Source organism: Nannobrachium achirus (assembly GCF_963921795.1).
Source record: "Nannobrachium achirus genome assembly, chromosome: 10".
In the NCBI taxonomy this organism is placed as follows: domain Eukaryota; kingdom Metazoa; phylum Chordata; class Actinopteri; order Myctophiformes; family Myctophidae; genus Nannobrachium; species Nannobrachium achirus.
Genome location: NC_137819.1, coordinates 4,022,051 through 4,043,378, shown reverse-complemented (window position 1 = coordinate 4,043,378; position 21,328 = coordinate 4,022,051). Strand labels below are relative to the sequence as shown.

General features: G+C 41.1%; 1 protein-coding gene across 1 annotated transcript; it reads right to left on the bottom strand.

Annotated features, from left to right (window-relative positions):
• Positions 1 to 4,704: 4,704 nt before the first annotated feature.
• LOC308292260 (uncharacterized protein) lies at positions 4,705 to 20,835 on the bottom strand (the record flags this gene model as incomplete). Its single annotated transcript, XM_080734575.1, has 6 exons — positions 4,705 to 4,802; positions 10,045 to 10,096; positions 14,395 to 14,541; positions 15,437 to 15,568; positions 19,799 to 19,858; positions 20,671 to 20,835. The coding sequence occupies 6 exons, from the start codon at positions 20,833 to 20,835 to the stop codon at positions 4,705 to 4,707; spliced, it is 654 nt and encodes a 217-aa protein (XP_080590701.1).
• Between the last annotated feature and the right edge of the window lie 493 nt (positions 20,836 to 21,328).

Sequence of the window (21,328 nt, the reverse complement as noted above, 5' to 3'; positions counted from 1 at the left end):
AGGGCACCAAATAAGCCTACTTGTTTTGTGGCATAAGAACATTTAATTTGAGCAAAGAGCAAGTCCCCAGCAGGCACTTAAAGTAGGACAAAACAAACACTACCATTTAATGTTTACACGCCGCCATCTACTGAGCCAAAGTGTAGGTGCAGGCCAGATTGTAGACACGCCCAGTGTGATATCCTTCTCTTTTTATTCTAGGGTGCCGCCGGGCTTAGGCCAATCAGAGGCAAGCGGAACGAGAGGGGCGTCTCCACTGGCCGAACTGCGCCGCTGTTTTGATACACACGTTCCAGACGCCGCTCAACTGTTCACTGACATACAGTAGCTGCATGCACCGGGTTCAGCACAGAACTAATAAAGGCAGTAGTAGAACAGTATGAGTACATAATTGACCATGATTACATTATGGAAAACATTCCAGTAGATCACACTAGGGATGGGACGATAAGCGATATTATCGTTTATCGCGATAAAAAAACACTCACGACATGCTCCGTCATGCACTGGCTGGGATCAATTCACCTTTTATTTGCCAAGATGCATATCCGGTACCACTTAAACCCTCTAGAATTGGTAAAAGGTACTTATAATATACGTACTTGGTCTTTCTATCAAATGTCTTTGCCAAAAAATTGCTGATCTACAAGCTCACCGCGACGCGTTGTGAGCTTGTAGATCTGCAATTTTTTGGCAAATGTTCCGCCCCAGGATAATGGATTTTGATTATCGCGATAATATCGTAAATCGTGATTTCTTTTGTCACAATAATGTGATATGACATTTTCATATGGTCCCATCCCTGTAGATCACACCATGCAATACAGATACTCTTTGTCATCAGTGAGGTTTTTGGTGATGTTGACAGGGTTGAGCCCAGCTTCCCAGAGGAAAGCTTCTCGGAACCAGACCTTGATTTCATGGGTTATGTTGATGAGGAAAATGTCAGCGAGGGTCTGATGCATGATAAACTGAACACTGCTGCTTTTGTCAGATATGCCTACGCCTACGCATTTCAATACATTATTGGAAATGCTGCTAAATTACGTCTTCATTATTTTTCTTTGGTCCAGACGCAACATTTTGCATAAATGACAAAAAAAGTGATTCTTGATGACAAATACCACGTTTTTCATATTGGAAGTATTGTCTCCTTAATAGTATAGACTGACAAGCATATTTGTTTAACATAAATACAATTTAAAAACTCATTTGTCAATTGAAAATCTTATTTTAAAAACTCATTTGTCAATTGAAAATCTTCATTTATTAGAATTTTATACAAAAGTAATAACATTTAAGTACCAGAACCAAGTAAAACAAAATGCTTTTGACACTCAACCTGAGGTTCTCAAACGTTGTCATGTCATGAGAACCCCCAAATTGACATCCATTTGGCCACACTCCCAAACATTTGCAAGAACCCCTTCATACAAGATTTGTTTCAAAATATTTTCTTAAATTTTTTACTGAAAATATATCTCCAATTATGTGTCGTATTGTGGCACGCTGTGAGCCTGTACATCTGTTTTGAAATGGCTGCATTTTGATATCTTTTCTCAATGTGTTGGGGACACCCTTGAACCCTTCGAACCCCACTTTGAGAACCACAGTTGTTTTCTCTGATAGTAGTCAATCTACAAACACACAAAGCTTTGTCAGCTTGTAGATGTGCTATTTCCCCTGAATGCACAGCCTGGATGAGGGATGATAGGTTTAAATTGCATTACATGTAATAAAGGCATGACAAAAAGTAAACTACGTAAAAGTAACAGTTATGCACGCCGCGCTTGGTGCTTATCTTGACTTTGAGTATGTATTAGAATGTATTATCATAATTTTCACAGTAGCGTGGGTTTTTGTCTCATGTCTTTGCGTGTGTGTTTATCTTTGTCAGGTTTGAAGGGTCCTGTGCGTTCTCAAGGCCTCAATGGGACACCAGGACCCCCTGGTTATGATGGTTCTGTAGGACAGGGGTTTTCAAAGTGGGTGACAGGGCACCCTGGGGTGCCGTGACGGCAGTCCAGGGGTGCCGCGAGATAATTTGATGATATTTGGAATTTATTTGGAAACTTGAAGTACAAAGTTATTTTCAGTCAGTTCTAACCAAAATGGCTATTATTTCAGCATTTTCCTCGCAACATCATCACTAAAATATCATCACTGTCGGACAGAAACCTCGTATCTCCAAGTTTCAAATGTGTATGTCTTTTGGTAAAGCAAAGCCCTGCTTCATCATAAAAGACTGTCGCACAAAACTAGTGAAAACAGCCGATCTACAAGCACACAACGCCTTGTGTGCTTGTAGATCTGCATGTTTTCACTAGTTTAGTACATTTTATAGATGATACATACAAAACGAACGGTTTTGGACAAGGTTTCCACCCGACAACGACGATTTTGATACTAAACTGCGACCTACGGTCGCAATAATGTAAGGGGTGCCTCGGATTAAAGACATATTTATGGAGTGCCCTGAGACGAAAAAGTTTGGGAACCCCTTCTGTAGGAGACCCGGGAAATGATGGTCCACGTGGATTTATTGGTGCTGAGGGTGAGACTTCATAAGATAATAAACCTTAATTGATCCACATGGGAAAGTTCAGGTGTCACTAACCAAACCAAGATGCAATATAAGGATAAGGATACATGTTTAAAGAATGTATAAATTAGATTATACATCATGCCCTGGGTTTGACAGAGATATATTCTGTCAATAAATCCTATAGTAAAATTGGCTTATGGGAGGACAGACGGACCTCTGATATCACACTCATGTCACAGGCGAACCGCTGACATCACACTCCTATCACCATGAGTAGGCCATAACCATACAAGTGGTTCCGAATGCAGCTACGCCCCAAAATTGGAGTGTGTTGTCTAACCTCAATGTGTATTTGGTACATAACACAGAACTTTGCACATGGCCTGTGTTTGCACGTAGGTTTATCCACCTCTGTACCTTTATTAACAATCACCTGGGAGTGGAGAGATTAATGTTTATTTTTAGAAAAGTTGAGCCATGCCACAGTTATTTAATTTACTCGCTTTATTGTTTTCATATTCAAGATCTTTTTCTTTTTGGCCGTTGGTGCTAGAAAGCTGTCCCTTATATGTATAATAGCTCTTTAATCAGTTGTACAGTATAATGCCTCATCTCTCAACCATAGAGCTCCCCCTAACCGAAAGAACTATAAAAATCACACCCAATGTGAAGTGAGCGGTGGTCGTGCTTGCATAACGTCTTCAGAGGATATAGGTTTAGGATGTAATTGGTGATGTAATACAGGCTACACACAAAAAAAGGAAAAAGGCTACAGGAAAAAGGCTACAGACATACGACATATGACATCACTAGACAAACATGATGCTACGTACACACATTTTGCTATGGCAAAACGCTGAGGAAAAAGGCTACAGACACACGCACAGCCACTCTTAGGAGCGGTTTACCACCGCTCAAAAATATAAAATAAGGAACCAGGAATGTAGTTACAGTGGCAGATAAGAATCGAGATACACATTCAAATTACTATTTGGCAGACAGAGTAAATCACTTGTGAACCAAGGCAAAGTCATTAAGGCACATAAGTCTTAAAGTACAACTTTGTTTTTTACAACAAGGGTTCATATTTTAGATTGTAATTAGAGAAAAGAAAAAGTGAGTGTTAAAATGTTTTCATTTGCTTTGTTCTATTGTTTTATCGCGTTTACCGTGCTAAAACGTGGGGCATGCGCATGGGGGCATGCGTACAAGTGGCTAAATATGTATTTTTAGACCCAATAAGCCAGCAGTTTCTTTATTGCTATTTACAGTAACACTTCTAGCCCCCATAAGTCACATCCAACCATAAAAGGTTGCGTTGTATCTAGGGAATGGGCTATTCTGTGTAAAATTACATATTTAGCCACTTGTACGGATGCCCCCAACCACTCCAACCACTGAAATAAGAATCTCTAAAACAATAGAAAGAAGTAAATTAAATAGTTTTAACACTCATCTTTTATATTCTTTAAACAAATGTTGCTCGTTTAATTCAATGACAACAAAACATTATTCAGGATTCCAATTAAAAAATAGCAGATCTATCAGCTCAAAACGCGTCACACTGTGACAAGTTTTGAGCTAGTAGATCTGCTATTTTTGCTACTTTTCTGTGACAGAATTCATTTAAGAAAAAAGCTAAAACACAGAGATAACAGGTGTATGCAACGTGTCCCTCTGGAGTGAGTGTGGAAATACAGTGGTCCTCTGGAGTGAGTGTGGAAATATAGTGGTCCTCTGGAGTGATTGTGGAAATATAGTGGTCCTCTGTGAGTGTGGAAATATATTGGTCCTCTGTGAGTGTGGAAATATAGTGGTCCTCTGTGAGTGTGGAAATATAGTGGTCCTCTGTGAGTGTGGAAATATAGTGGTCCTCTGGAGTGAGTGTGGAAATACATTGGTCCTCTGGAGTGAGTGTGGAAATATAGTGGTCCTCTGGAGTGAGTGTGGAAATATAGTGGTCCTCTGGAGTGAGTGTGGAAATATAGTGGTCCTCTGGAGTGAGTGTGGAAATATAGTGGTCCTCTGGAGTGAGTGTGGAAATACAGTGGTCCTCTGGAGTGAGTGTGGAAATACATTGGTCCTCTCCATCATTAAAGTTGCCCAATCGTTAAGCATCCCAACCCTAGTTGCAGCGTACCCTAAAGGTCACATGGAGGTCATGTCAGTCGGCTGTAGGCAGGCAGAGTGGGCGGGGCTTCCTCTCTGTCCACTGCTGACCCCACTGGAGAGTTGAAGAGCCTGACGTCATCGCCACCTAGTGGCCACAGAAGGAACATTACTAGTAAGACGCCTCAGGGCGACATGCAACCTCGCCCTTGGCCATCTGGCCAGTGATGTATATCGGACCAGTTACCCATATGTGACCGGACACGGCTGACGGCTAGTCATTGATTTTTTTTTTTTCATTTTCATTTTTTCATTTCATTTGAATGCTGTGGATCATAGCTACAAAATGATATATTGGTTGTGGAGATTGACCCAACAGTTTTGAAGATATGGCTTATAGAATGATGCCATGCTGAAATAGTACTTTTGAGATATTCAAGTTTTAAATAAATTTCTAACCTGCAATGACCTGACTCCGCCACATGGGGAAGTAGAGAGCAATCTTCAATTCAAAGAAGCTTCATTGGCATGAGAACACAAACGTTTACACAGTGGTGGAAAAAGTACCTACATTTTATAATTAAGTAAAAGTATCAATACTGCAATGTAGAATCACTGTTACAAGTAAAAGTCCAGAATTCAAAATGTACTTGAGTAAAAGTACAAAAGTATTGGTATCCAAATGTAATTAAAGTACCAAAAGTAAAAGTACAAAATGTTTGAAAATAGCAGATCTACAAGCTCACAACGCGTCGCACCGCAATGCGTTGTGAGCTTGTAGATCGGCTATTTTCAAATAGCCTTGATATAACATAGGGCTAAAGTGGTTTATGTATGTTTTAAACTTTAGTTATTGCTTTGTAGATGTTGATTTTAATAGTCCAAAACATACATTAACCACTTCAGCTGTTATTGTAGCCTATACACATTTTGGCCATTTGAAAATAGCTCACATTGTGAGCTTGTAGATCTGCTATTTTAAAAATATATTTATTTAATACCGGACTTCTACTTGTAACAGAGTATATCTAAATTGCAGTGGACATATACTTTTACTTAATAAATAAGAAAAGTAAAGTATTTCTTCCTATAGTGGCACAAAGTTCTATGGGGCACCCGTTTTCGTCAGTCCACGTTGCTCTAAGGGAAGCTACGTGCGCAACACCATAACTCGTGACCTATCGAAATTGGTCAGCTAACTGTGCTAAAAAGTGCTTTATGTAACATCAGTGTTTGTGTTTGTGTAACTTCAGTCAGAAGGATAATCTGACGGTTCTGATCTGATAATAAACCACAATCTACAGGCTTAACCGCAACAATAGAGTTGGGTATACGATGCCTGCGTCAGCCTGCAGCTAGCGCTAGCTAACATTAGCATTAGCCGTTAGCCACTAATATACAGTCATCCAGAATAGTCTAATAAGTCAACTTTCCGACGTCGAGGGAACGATGGCATTCCATGTGTCCTTCAGATGGATTTTTCCCCTGGCTGTCATTCCTGTCAATGTTTTATTGTCCAAAAAAAAACGCTCTGAACGTTAAAACTATAGCCTGGGCTGGCTTCCAATTTCGGGCTTTTGGCACTTTGGCAGGAAACACCAAACCGGAAACAGTTTTAACCCCTACTTGCGCATGCGCAAACTACTTGCGCATGCGCTAACTGGGTTGAAACCGTTTCCGGTTTGGTGTTTCCTGCCAAAGTGTAGTCCGTTTTGAATACAAAATGACGTAGGAGCCCATCCGGTCTAGACCGGATCAAACGACCTGTTTTGTAAACGAAGACCAGGCTTTCTCCCAGCAGAAAGCCTGGTGAGGCGAGGTTAGTTGAAACTAGATGGTTTACGAGGACACTGTTCTATTCAATGCTAAGCTAACTCAACGACAAAGGACTGTACCGTTTGCGGAACTAAAACACATACGTCACAAGTCGAAGCCAATCACAGACGCCTGCAGGCAGGAAACGGATAATTTTTTCCACACCAGAGAAGAAGTAATAATTAAATAAATGATAGATAAATAATAGATTAAATCATTATAACAACGTAACGTGGCTCATTTGGAACATACGTAACATTAAATGAACGGAATAAATACCGGAATAAATATCGCTAAGTAATGGAGTCTCGATATTACCGCATTTGGCTACAAAGGGCTAACGCAGGCTGGCTAGGACTAGCATTTTAGCCATATTCTGCGAGGACCAACAAAATTATGTCCCGATCTCTCACATTAATTAAAAAAAGTCTTATTTACATGCAGAGTTAAGCTCTGGCGTTTAAGTGAAATGTAGCCTAGATATTTTGAGATGCTTTTGTGGCTTTATTACATTTTAGAGAAAAAAAACAAAACAAAACGTTATAACAGCTCTAGTGAATAATGAATCCACCCGAGATGACTAGCCGTGTGTCCCGGTGGCCGGTGGGACACATATATGGAGACCCCCACATGATAGTCAACAATGTTATGTCAAAACATGCCCATATATGGGCATTACCAAATATTGGCATTCCCAGATATGTCCTGAATATTGATGACATTGGGACAGGGATCTCCATATATGGGCATAAAATATATGTTAATTAGTAAAGCCAAGCAGGGCCTTGGCAAGTTAGGGCCTGGGTTTGATGCCTGGGGATCTCCATATACTGTATGGGCAAAAGGGGTACCCTAACAGGGCATCATCTGGGAAAGCCCATATACTGTATATGTACATTTTATTTATGTTATCCTTTATTAATATATATCCATATACAGATGGTATATGGTCATATACAGATGGTATATGGTCTTAATATTAACCTTTTCAGGGAAGGTAGGGTGTAAATCAGAGTAAGGCTCTTTGGCCAGTTAGGACCTGGGATTGAAGACATCAGAAATCTCCATATACAGTATGGGCATAAAAGGGATTTTGTTTCTGGGAATGACCATAAATGGACTTTTTATTTTATTTGATCCTTTATTAATAATAATATGTATCCATATACGTACAATATATGTTATGCCCATACATGGAGATCCCAATCTGAACCAGACAAACAGATATGGGCCATGCCTTTCCCATCTGGCCAGTGATATATATATATATATATATATATATATATATATATATATATATATATATATATATATATATATATCTCACGACATGACTGACACAGTATGGATATCCAGGGTTTGATCTTTGATGAGGTGATGTCACGTGACATCACTTCCTGTACTGACTGAAGGACGGACAAGCTGCGACATTTCTCATGGTATACTGCGACCTTCGGTCGCAACAACAACATAATCTGAAGGGATTTGGTGTAGCAGGGAAAAGAAGGGGACCATGTACCATGGTCAGTACACCAGTTGCTAGTAGTTTTGGCTCTGTGGGCAGGTGCCAAGTGCTTCTAGCTAAGGGAAATCATCATCTCCATAAAGCTTGGTAACCTATGGAATCACAAAGCACAAAGTGCTCTAAAATCCCTGGGTAGATGGCTGTGTCGACTCTGAACTTAATAAAAGACAGTGGACCAATACCAGCAATACAATGCAATGGTGGTTTTGCTCCACACTGTGCCTCTATCAAAGCAAACCTGGGCTTCCATAACACCTCAGCAGTACCACAGGCTGATTCCACGCCCCATTGATGAAGACATTTGTTCAAAAGTATCCCATACCAAATACGAGTGCATCATTTAACATAACCTTTCAGAAGTTTGACATTTCTGTATTATAAATCCTTCTTTTGAAGTAATATTCTAATATTTTGAGATATGGATTTTTGAAGAATAAAATTGACAACTTGACTGGTGTGGTGTCCTATTAGATCAACATGTATTCATTGGAGGATGGATCGCACACAGTGGCAAGAGTTGCCTTTTCTTATTTTATTATTACATGGATGAATGTTTTGACATCCATGTAATAATAACATAAGAAAAAGCAACTCTTGCCACTGTGTGCGATCCATCCCCCAATGAATACATGAAGAACTAGAAGCAGTGCTCTTCCGAGCACAGGTCTCCACCAGGCCAGGCGTCCTGGTGGTGCTACTGTATAATAGGCCAATGTAAAAAGGGTGGCATATGTTCTTCACCTTAGATCTTTCATGGCAATCGGACGCTGCATGCATGATTTGAGGCATTGTGTTCCAAAAATGTGTTTTGCTAAAGTCTACCTGCTTGTGGCCCTATAACAGCCTAATGTGAAAAAGGTAGCATTTGTTCCTTGACCTAGTGGGAATATGTGTGGCAAATGTCACACTAATCGCAAGCTGCGTTGATGATTTGGTGCATTTTGTTCAAAAACGGAGCAATCCTGCAAACTTTGGAAGCCAATATTAGCCAATTAGGATGGAATATGAAATATCAGACGGATCGGACTTGATCACATGACTATAGAGATGTGATCAAGTGTACCGATTTGCATGATTTTTGGATAAAATCTCAAGGAATAATAGGAAAAAATGTGTTTTACATAAGTTGGCCTCCTGGTGGCGCTATAAAAGGCTGATGTGAAAAATGCAGGGAAAGGGTTTTTCCTTGGCCTCTAGGGAGTGCGCTTACAAAGTTTGAAACTGATCGGTGGAGTTATAGGTAAAACCACAAATCGGACTGTTATAGCGCCACCATGAGGCTGATTTAAAAAAAAGTGGCATTTCTTCCTCGACCTAGTGGGAACATGTGTGCGCGATTTCATGATAATTGCACTTTGCGTTTGGGATTTGAGGCATTTTGTTCAAAACGGCTCAATCCTACAAACTTTGGAAGCCAATCTTAGCCAATCAGGAAGGAATATGCAAAATCGGACAGTTCCATGTCGATCACATGACTGTCGAGATACTGCCTACCGATTTGTAGGATTTTTGGACAAAATCTGTAAGAGCAGTGCACAGAAATGTGTTTTGCGAACATCGGCCACTAGGTGGCACTAGAAAAGGCCCATTTGAAAATTTTAGGGCAGAGGTTCTAGATTGGCATCCAGGGAATGTGTGTGCTCACTTTGGCAGCGACCGGGCCAACGGCGACTGAGATTATGTGCACACAAACTGCGAGGACGCACGCACGCACGCACGCACGGACGGACGGACGGACACACGGACGGACACACGGACGGACGGAGGGGAAAACATACTCTCCCCCCATGCCTTCGGCTGGTGGAGACAATAAACAAGGACCTAGCATCTGTCTAAACAATATACTACATAAATAACATTGTTAACATCGTAGTCAAGTTGAGAGAAACTGCAAAGCAGAATGCCCCAACACTCCAGATTAAACAGGTGCATTGTGTGCATTTAGTTGTGGTCAATAAAAACAATCAAAGTAACAAAAGCATGGTGATGAAATAATGACCATGGAATGTCTGCATGGTCGTCATATCTGTACAACACTAGTGTCTCTTACCCTGCCAGGCACACAACTCTGTGTAGAGGTCTGTCTGAGGAACCAGGATCTCCTGAAAAGACACACATTTTAACCATTATTTATTTCCACATAAGGGAGAAACATACAGGACACAATTATTATTGGTGCAGCAAGAAGACATTCACTAAATCATGGCATTTTCATGATACAATAAGCATGTCACTCAGTACTCTATGGCAGGGGTTTTCAAAGTGGGTGACGGGGCACCCTGGGGTGCCGCGGCAGTCCAGGGGTGCCGCTATCTCTAATACAGACACTTCATCAACCACAACAGCATCTGGTGTATTAGCTGTCAGAGATGTAAATATGACTGGGTTATGACAGAGATGTAAATATGTCTGGGTTATCACAGAGATGGAACATGGATGTTTGTACATTCTCTCTGTAGATGCATGATATTGGTATGTGTCCTTTGCTGTGAGTTCCACTATTAAGTACAATAGGCCTACCAGTCAGGTAGATAGTACAGTAGTTCTACTAGTGAGTATATAGTACAGTAGTTCTACCAGTCTAGTCGTTTGATTGATTGACTATTTTATTAGACAAAAATGCAACATACACATATAGTCAGTCCTATAAAAAACATTTTAGAACAGTACAAGTACAGTTAAACACCTTGCTTAAAGGTTAAATGACATTCTGTTTTTACCAATCATAAAAGTCTTTGCCCTGGTCCTAAAAACATGTTTTAAAATGTTTAAACTTGAAAATCCACTCCATAGAGCCATGGTGTCTCTCTCTGTTTAGGTGTCATGAAAAACGGTCTGTCACTTGAAATACTCTAAACTCACCACCAGGGGAGCCTCTCTCTCCCACTCATCTATACTATAATTTTGCGAATGTCTGTCTGAGTGAGTGAGTGAGTGAGTGTCTGTCTGTATGAAACAGCGTTTCTCCTCGGTGGCTGGAGCAATTGATCTGAAATCGCATCACCATCAGCATATGAACACACCTGACATAACTGTGAAGCCCGTTTGTCACTTTCACAAATCGTATGCTGTATAATAGCATTTTTATGGTGTATCTATATCTATTTAGCCTACAGTACCTTTTGTGACCACACATGTTAAGGGAGGGGCGCTGTTGTTCAGGCCATGCACAATCACACACAAACCCACACACACACACACACACACACACAAACACACACACACACGGGGGGGGGGGGGGGGGGGGGGGGGGGGGAGTGTGTGTGTGCAGGCGGGCAGGCGGGCGGGCGGGGGGGGGGGGGGGGGGGGGTTAGCCATTAAACGAAACGGGTATTTCTTACATTGATGCTCCTACATATTATCATGCAAGCACCAGTTAAAGTTACTTTCCATCCCTCATATACTGTATGCACAGTGCACATCCCATAACCCACACACTGCACATCATTTTGGAGCTCATATCTTTGAACGGGTAAGGGCTAGTTCTAACAAAATAAATATTAGTAGGCCTATAGTGCAGTAAGTACATGTACTTGAGTACAATTTTGAGTATTAGCCCTAGCCCTAACCCTAACCCTTTCCAATTTTCAATTCTTATACTTCTACTCCACTACATCTCAGAGGCAAATGCACTTTATCTCTCCACTACAATCATTTGGAGGCTTTAGTTACTAGTAACTTTGTAGATTTTGATTATTAATACAAATCAATCACTTCAGCCCTTATAGGACAGCGATTCTCAAACTATGGTACCCAAAGTGGCCACACACACGCACGCACACACGTACGCGCACGCACATACAGATCTGCGGCCGCCCCGGCTCCAACACACAGAGATGCGTGTTCGCATTTTTTGTTGCTTTCGCACAAGACAGTGGCTGTGACACAGACACACACACAACCATGGCAGCTAAAGAGGCTGAGCTAAGCCCTGGCCTGAGGCATACGCGTCTGCATGATCAGCGGGGAATTGTGTCATTACGAGCCGAGGCGCGGGTGTTTTTTCTTACCCCGGGAACGATACATTACCGGAGCCCTGCGGTTACTATGTACCTTCGCGGAGTTCAATTTAGACCGTCGGCGCCGCGGTAACGTTCAGCTCCGCTCCGCAATGCAGAAAAACGTCATGGTCCTTTGTAGTTATAGCAACATATTTTGGCTAAATGCCTCAGTTTAGAGAAACACCTATTGCTTGTGTTATAGCGTTTTACTGTCTGCTCGCATTACTGTCTGTCTGTGTGTGTGTGTGTGGGTGCGCTGTGCACTGTCACAGCAACGACAGAGTGTCGGTAAAAGGAGGGAGGTTCCACTTAGCTCTACCCCGGGGAGCAGTGCACTGTTAGTCGGACACAGCCGACACAGAGTGTCGGTAAGGAGAGAGGTTCCGCTGTGCGCAAATACATAGCGATTTTAATTATTTCACTAAAGCATAAACAGACTACTTGATATGAAGGATATTGATGTAAATAAGATATTTGAATGGATAAATGTATTTTATATGCCCATATTTACAATTAAAGGACGATATAATGTAAGAGGTCACTTCCTCAAAACTTGGGCTGTGGAGAAATAACTCTATGGGAGAAATACAGACAGGGAGACTGGGAGAGAGGAGGACTGACGACGTATGAGTCCAGTATCCAATGAACTGCGCGTTTGAGACTCATTATGCAGAAACCGGCACAAACACACAGATAGCAGGAAAACCACTGCATGTCAAAAGTTGCGTTTTTTTGGGTGTAATTGAGGCCAGGGAACATTAAAAAAAGCATAAAAAACTCAAAATTTATTTTTGGATGTCACCACCCCTTTAAAAAGGAGCATCCCAAATAAGTCATTTTATGGTATTGTTTACGTCGTAAGTTCTTCGTATTCAATTCATGGACAAGGCAATTAGCAAGCAGAGAAGACATTCAAATATGCTCACTTCTGGCTTGTCTATGGGAGAAGTGATAACTACTGTACCTCCTTCTCTGGCCTCCTGAAATGTGAGTTTTCAGGGCAGTTTTGAAGGATGCCAGCGAGCTACATGGTGTATCCACCTGTTTCCGCAAGAATTTACTATAGAATTATCTGTGGGACACTTCCGGTTAACAGCAGACATACAAGCTCACGTCGTGTTGCAGCTGCAACCGCTGTGAGCTTGTAGATCATATTCGGCTGTGACACCGGAAATGCCAGACACCTTCTGTGCAATGCACGATGGGACGTTGGAAACTCGTGGATAGAGTATAGTACAGTATATTTGTACGAGTCCAGTGGTGTATACAGTGCATTAGTCCTACCAGTCCAGTGGTGTATATAGTAGAGGTCTTCACGGGGGCCCCGACCCCGAAATTACCCGAGGACCTGAGAGACCCGTACCGGGTTCGGTCAGTGTTTTATCATTATCACTCGGAGCCGGGTCGGAATGGCCGCATCTCCCTCGGAACACGGGGCTGTCAATCATTATGTGTATTACCCAAGAGGACCTGTACTGTGTGTGTGACAAGTGTGTTTCTGTTTTTTTATGCAAACTGTAAAGCAATCAATCAATGTGTGTAGTGTGCGCTGGCGTGCGCTGCTGCGCTATGATCAGGATAAGGAACGAACTGGAGTTCTGTTTAACGTGTGCGCTGTGCTGTGCTTAGGCTGACCCAGGATCAGATTCAGGTCTGTTATTAGCCGCGAGGCAGCGACCTGAAGAATTTCTGTGTAACTGTGAGATGATAATGCTGCTCAAGGCTCAGATTTACAGCGGTGAAAAAAGAGCTTGGTGCGTGCATAATGCATGCGTGTGCGTGATGCGTATAGTTACTCCTGCTGTCAGGCTGATGAGAAAGCACCCGCGTTCAAGTTAAACCATGACAAACAAACTGAAAATGACTTACCTCTGTAGATAGAAAATAGCCTAAAAGTATTCCTTTATCGCTGGCTTTTGTTTCGATGTTAATATAGATTCCTTGGCAGCCTTCTTCTGCCTGTCAATCAGTTAACAGCGCACGCCGCACGGCTGCAGTGAGTGAGGGATCTCGGTACATGAAAGAAGGTTTTAATAATGATTAAATGGCCGGGTCTCTCGGAATCTCGGAAATAAAAGGATTTTGGGACAACACATCACAGGTTTTGGTCTGTAAAAAAAGAAAGTAAGTCCGAACGGGACGGAATCGGACGAGACCGTTACGGGGACACTCGGGTTTGGTTTTGTAATTTGATTATTATTTCGGAACCGGTCGGAATCGGTCGAAATGTGTCGGTCCATTCCGATTTCGGTTCATGTTTTTGGACCTGTGAAGATCTCTAGTATGGTAGTACAGTAAGTACAGTAGTCCTACCAGTCCAGTGGTGTATATAGTACAGTAAGTACAGTAGTCCTACCAGTCCAGTGGTGTATATAGTACAGTAAGTACAGTAGTCCTACCAGTCCAGTGCGAGCATCATAGCATCCACAGCAGGGCAGACTGCGGCAGCCTGCGTAGGCCATCAGACTGCACAGCAGTAGGCTGAGGGAGCCGGCCAATAGGATGGTGGCGTTGGCTCCTTTCACCATGCCATGGAGAACAAAGGTCTGAGAGACCCACCCACCCACCACACACACACACACACACACACACACACACACACACACACACACACACACACACACACACACACACACACACCTAAATCAGTAGTTATTTGATTGATTGATTGATTGATTGATTTAATATTTTATTAAAATGGAGAACAGTACAAGTATAGTCGATACAATAAAACATTTTAGTACAGTACAAATACAGTTAAACACCCTGCCTAAAAGGAACATCCCAAATAAGTCCTTTTACGGTCTTGTTTACGTCGGAAGTCCTTGATAATTCAATTCGTGGACAAACTTTTTGGTACCACGGACTCCCAAAATCAATTGTATTTGTCTTGTGCTAAGGTCAGGACCCCAAGAAGCGAAGATTTGGGTTGAAAATAAAATCATTTGTCAATTCTTTCAAAAATGTAGATGTGGCCTACCAGCTTGCAGCGCTTGTACATCTGCTATTTATTTTAGATCCACTGTTCCAAACCAATGTTCTAAATCCTTTTTTCTTTTCTGGAAATCTTAGCTAGCTGGTATCTACAGTATAGCCAAAATATAAAATGGAATGCTTTCCCAGTTTTAATGGGTTAATGTATTCATGTTCACATGAAGGAGAGCACTCAAGGACACACATGTTCAAGGTAGAGTTAAACAAGGTTGCATTCACAACATCATGGCATATGGAGAGGTTTTATGATGCAATAATCATATCATCCTTCTTGGTCATCCCAAGTTGTTGAAGCCCTCTAAAAACAACTTGGGATATACGTCATAGGCTGTGTGTGTGTGTGTGTGTGTGTGTGTGTGTGTGTGTGTGTGTGTGTGTGTGTGTGTGTGTGTGTGTGTGTGTGTGTGTGTGTGTGTGTGTGTGCGCGTGCGTGCGTGCGTGCATTACCACATCAGGACTGTGGTGATGGATGAAGACCTCCTCCTCTTCCTCTCCGTAGCTCAGCGTCACACAGGAGTAAACAAACACCATCACCATGGCAACGCACGACAAGATGGCCGACACCACCATACCACTGACCTGACAGACACACAGACAAACCCACAGATTACATTGGACCATATGTAACGGAGGTGATGCAAACCTCCCCACACAGGCTTAGAACCCGGGCCTCCCGTGTGAGAGTCCAATATCTTAAAGGACAACTTTGTTTTTTTACAACAAGGGTTCATATTTTAGATTGTAATTAGAGAAAAGAAAAAGTGAATGTTAAAATGTTCTATTGTTTTATCGTGTTTACCGTGCTAAAATGTGGGGCATGCGTACAGGTGGCTAAATATGTCTCTTTAGACACAATAAGCCAGCAGTTTCTTTATTTTTATTTACAATAACACTTCTAGATCCCATAAGTCACATCCAACCATGAATGGTTGCGTTGTATCTTGGGAATGGGCTTATTCTGTGTAAAATGACATTTAGCCACTTGTATGCATGCCCCCAACCACTGAAATAAGAATCTCTAAAACAATAGAAAGACGTAAATGAAATCATTTTAACACTCATCTTTTATATTATTTAAATACAATCTAAAATATGAACCCTTGTTGTAAAAAACTAAAGTTGTCCTTTAACCATTACTCCAAAGGGATATCCCTATGGAACAAGGGAGATACTAGACTTTTGAGGCTTCAGGCCAGGGCTGTGACTCTCTCCACCACACATAGTATAACAGTCAGTGTCTCAGAGCTGTATATTGTCGCAGAGATGTACAGTATATCTCATTTTTCAACTTTTGTGTTTGTTTTAATCAATCAGTGTGATTGATTGAATATTTTATTAGACAAAAATGGAGAACAGTACAAGTATAGTCAATACAATAGAACATGTAGTACAGCAGAAGTACCGTTAAACACCCTGCCTAAAAGGAACATCCCACATAAGTCCTTTTACGGTCTTGTTTACGTCGGAGGTCCTTGGTATTCAATTCATGGACACTCTATTGAACAGCATTTATGTCTGTGTGAGGGTTTTACTAATATTGAACCAATGAAATGGATTAAAAAGCTCTTCTAACTAAACCTCCTAACTTCTTTGGCTCCTCAAACTGTCAGTCAAACCTCCTAAACTCCAACTTGCGAAGATAGTTGTAGTCCATCATTGACTAAAAGTGATGATAATATACTGCATTGAGCTGTATTTGGGTAAAGTGACGATAATATAAAAACCTCCTAACTCCATTGAGCTGTATTTGGGTAAAGTGACGATGATATAAAAACCTCCTAACTCCATTGAGCTGTATTTGGGTAAAGTGACGATAATATAAAAACCTCCTAACTCCATTGAGCTGTATTTCGGTAAAGTGATGATAATATAAAATCCTCCTAACTCCATTGAGCTGTATTTGGGTAAAGTGACGATAATATAAAAACCTCCTAACTCCATTGAGCTGTATTTGGGTAAAGTGACGATAATATAAAAACCTCCTAACTCCATTGAGCTGTATTTGGGTAAAGTGATGATAATATAAAATCCTCCTAACTCCATTGAGCTGTATTTGGGTAAAGTGACGATAATATAAAAACCTCCTAACTCCATTGAGCTGTATTTGGGTAAAGTGACGATAATATAAAAACCTCCTAACTCCATTGAGCTGTATTTGGGTAAAGTGACGATAATATAAAAACCTCCTAACTCCATTGAGCTGTATTTGGGTAAAGTGACGATAATATAAAAACCTCCTAACTCCATTGAGCTGTATTTGGGTAAAGTGACGATAATATAAAAACCTCCTAACTCCATTGAGCTGTATTTGGGTAAAGTGACGATAATATAAAAACCTCCTAACTCCATTGAGCTGTATTTGGGTAAAGTGACGATAATATAAAAACCTCCTAACTCCATTGAGCTGTATTTGGGTAAAGTGACGATAATATAAAAACCTCCTAACTCCATTGAGCTGTATTTGGGTAAAGTGATGATAATATAAAATCCTCCTAACTCCATTGAGCTGTATTTGGGTAAAGTGACGATAATATAAAAACCTCCTAACTCCATTGAGCTGTATTTGGGTAAAGTGACGATAATATAAAAACCTCCTAACTCCATTGAGCTGTATTTGGGTAAAGTGACGATAATATAAAAACCTGATGATAATATAAAAACCTCCTAACTCCATTGAGCTGTATTTGGGTAAAGTGATGATAATATAAAAACCTCCTAACTCCATTGAGCTGTATTTGGGTAAAGTGACGATAATATAAAAACCTCCTAACTCCATTGAGCTGTATTTGGGTAAAGTGACGATAATATAAAAACCTCCTAACTCCATTGAGCTGTATTTGGGTAAAGTGACGATAATATAAAAACCTCCTAACTCCATTGAGCTGTATTTGGGTAAAGTGACGATAATATAAAAACCTCCTAACTCCATTGAGCTGTATGTGGGTAAAGTGATCATAATACGAGTAAGACTCCCTAATCGGGAGATAAGCGCCTGTCAGGTTGCATGAATACACAAATAGGCCTGTGAGTGGCATTGGTTGTTTGTAGGACATACTGTGTACTTTGCATGATTTTAGGGCAAAATCTGTAGGAGCAGTGTCCAAAAATGTGTTTTGCAAGAATCTGCCTCATGTTGGCACTTGAAGAGGGCCATGTGAGAAATGAGGGGTGGAGGTTGTGATTTGGCAGACAAGAAGTGTGTGTGCCAAGTTTGGCATGGATAGGGGAAACGGTGGCGGAGATAAGAGTAGGGGGAAAGTGTGACGTGTGACGTAACTGACAGACGGACTGACGGAGGGACTGACAGTCGATGGAGGTTTTGATAATAACTGCAACCTGACGGTCGCTATAAAAACCTCCTAACTCCATTGAGCTGTATTTGGGTGATGATAATATAAGGACACATTCAACTATTTGACAAAGTTAATTGTCAAAATGTGTTTTTCTCTTTTCCTGAAAATATTTTGAACACAGTTGGTTTCTGCCTGACAGCATAGATACAGTATTTGTGTCTACTTTTAGTTTTTTTAAGATTTGTTTGGGGGCTTTTTATGCCTTTTGTCATGGAAATTATGAAGTATGTTGTAAAACATTATGAAACGAACAAAAATGTTGCTGCTATATGACTGTCTTGTCATACTGCCATGTGAATATCAGACTTTGCTGCTTCCCGAGGATCCATTGATTTGATCAGTTGTGTCCTGATAGCTGCTTTGAGTTCAAACTTCCTGAAGAGTCTATTCTTATCGAGCTGTTAATATACAGTCCCTAACCTGTGCCTTGTATAGGTAAGCTATTAGGACTAGCAGCTGCAACAGGCGCTGTCTGTCAAAGGGTGTTAAAACTAGGCCTGGCCTATCTATCTATATAGCTGATTGTATGACTTGTATTGGACAGGGAGATACCCAGGCCGCTGCTGGGGAGAAGGAGCTCTGTACCGAAGCACAAGGCTGAGGGCAGAGAAGGTTTTATACTTGAGTTGCTTTATGCTGTTTTAAATGGACTTGTTGCTATTGTCTCTAAATAAACGGAACATCTACTCGTCACCTTGGATTGGACTCATATTTCTCCTTGACACTTTATTGATAGGACAGTAGATTGACAGGTCTTTATTGATAGGACAGTAGACTGGCAGGTCTTTATTGATAGGACAGTAGACTGGCAGCTCTTTATTGATAGGACAGTAGACTGACAGCTCTTTATTGATAGGACAGTAAACTGACAGGAAATGGGGAGAGAGATGGGGAGTGATACGCAGCAACAATGCTGCAAACAAACAATGCTGAAACAATGCCCACATTTGGAGATCAGTATGCTGACATCCTCCATGGTAACAGCCGCATGCTGAAACAATGCCCAAATGTGGATATGATGTCCACTGTCTGTCTGCGTGCTGACATCACTGATACTAAACAGTGTCGCCAGCATGGCCGCCTGTCTGCATGCTGATGTCATACTCTGACGTCATAGTACTGACCTCACAGACTGATACAACGGGTATTGAACTGGACGTCAATGGTGACTGTTCTGCCCAACGGGTACCGGTCTGGGTTCTCCAACATTACTTCTTAGACTCCTACATTCAATCCCTCATATACTGTTAGTATGCCTACCCCCCGGGCACAGGAGGTAAGTTTAGGATTAGTATACAGTATATAGTCTACTTACCAGTGTGGGTTTAGGATTAGTATACAGTATATAGTCTACTTACCAGTGTGGGTTTATAATAGTATACAGTATTATATTGTCTACTTACCAGTATACAGTATAATTGTGTTCTTACCAGTGTAGGTTATATGATCTACTTACCAGTGTGGGGTTTTTCCTCTGTGAGGCCAACAAGGCCAGAACTCCTGGAACAGCTGAGATCTACAAGCCAACGATAACAACACAAATTAAAGATGGTCATTTCAACAAGCCAACAATAACAACACAGATTAAAGATAGTCTTCATGTATATCATAGAGCAGGGGTTTTCAAAGTGGGTGACGGGGCACCCTGGGGTGACGTGACGTGACGGCAGTCCAGGGGTGCCGCGAGATAATGTGATAATATTTGGAATTTATTTGGACACAAACATAGTATAATTTTAAACTTGAAGTACAAAGTTATTTTCTGTCAGTTCTAACCAAAATTGCTATTATCTCAACGTTTTCTACGCAAAATAATTACTAAAATATCATCACTGTGGGGCAGAAACCTCGTATTGTATTATGAAGCTCTGCTTCATAATACAAGACTGTTGCACAAAACTAGTGAAAACAGACGATCTGCAAGCACACAACGCCTCGCGATGCGAGGCGTTGTGTGCTTGTAGATCGGCTGTTTAAACTAGTTTAGTAAATTTTATAGATCATAAATACAAAACGAACGGTTTTGGACATACAAGGTTTCCACCTGACAATGACGATATGCTATAAATATAAGGTGCTGGGAGTGGAAAATATAATGTAGGGGTGCCTCGGATTAAAAATAATATATTTATGGGGTGCCCTGAGACAAAAAAGTTTGAAAACCCCTGTCATAGAGCACTGAAAGACAGATGGACAGAGCACATTACTTTTCATAGGGAATTGTCAGTAACAAAAAGGAAAAAAAAAAAAAAAAAAGGCAGTCGTAAGAAATTGAAATAACAAGGGAAAAATAAATAATAGTAATACAGTGAAGTAGGAGATATTTACCAGTCCTCCCCACAGTGGGGTCCTGGTGGCGCTCAGAGCGTTGCTCTTACGGAAAGCAGCGTCTATGAAGCCACACACCACGCACAGCCCCGCACAGGCAGTCTGGAGGACCCCCAGAACCACAACACCCTTCTGGTTGAACACCAGGTACCTGTAGGGGTCCATGAGTCTGGTCTACACCTGCAACATGCACATCACATTACAAACAACACTCTCTACTAACAGAGATGGATGAAAATACATTGAAAGGTAGGCCTAAGTTGATACAGAATACAAATAATTATTGGTCAAATAATTTATGAAAATACAAAATATAGGCCTAAATATAGGCCAGAGAAATGTATTTGAGATTCAAATACGAATGTTGTATTTTGAAAATACATTAAAATACATTTTATAAACTAATTAAATGAATTCCCTGTCAGAATTTCTACGAATAAATTGACCATACTATGGTGTTTATCTTTGGAGCAGGCCACCGGCAGCCTAAATGTTTACCACTGTGTGTCTGTTTACGAGAGCGCAGGCCAAAGTTACTATGGAAATATGGCATGAGACTGAATGCACAGCTGCCTCTACGCCAGTACTTCATAGACTGCAAAACCGCTCTGCCAGCCTTGTAATAATAACAAAAACTGCACTCTGTCAAGGTGCCAAC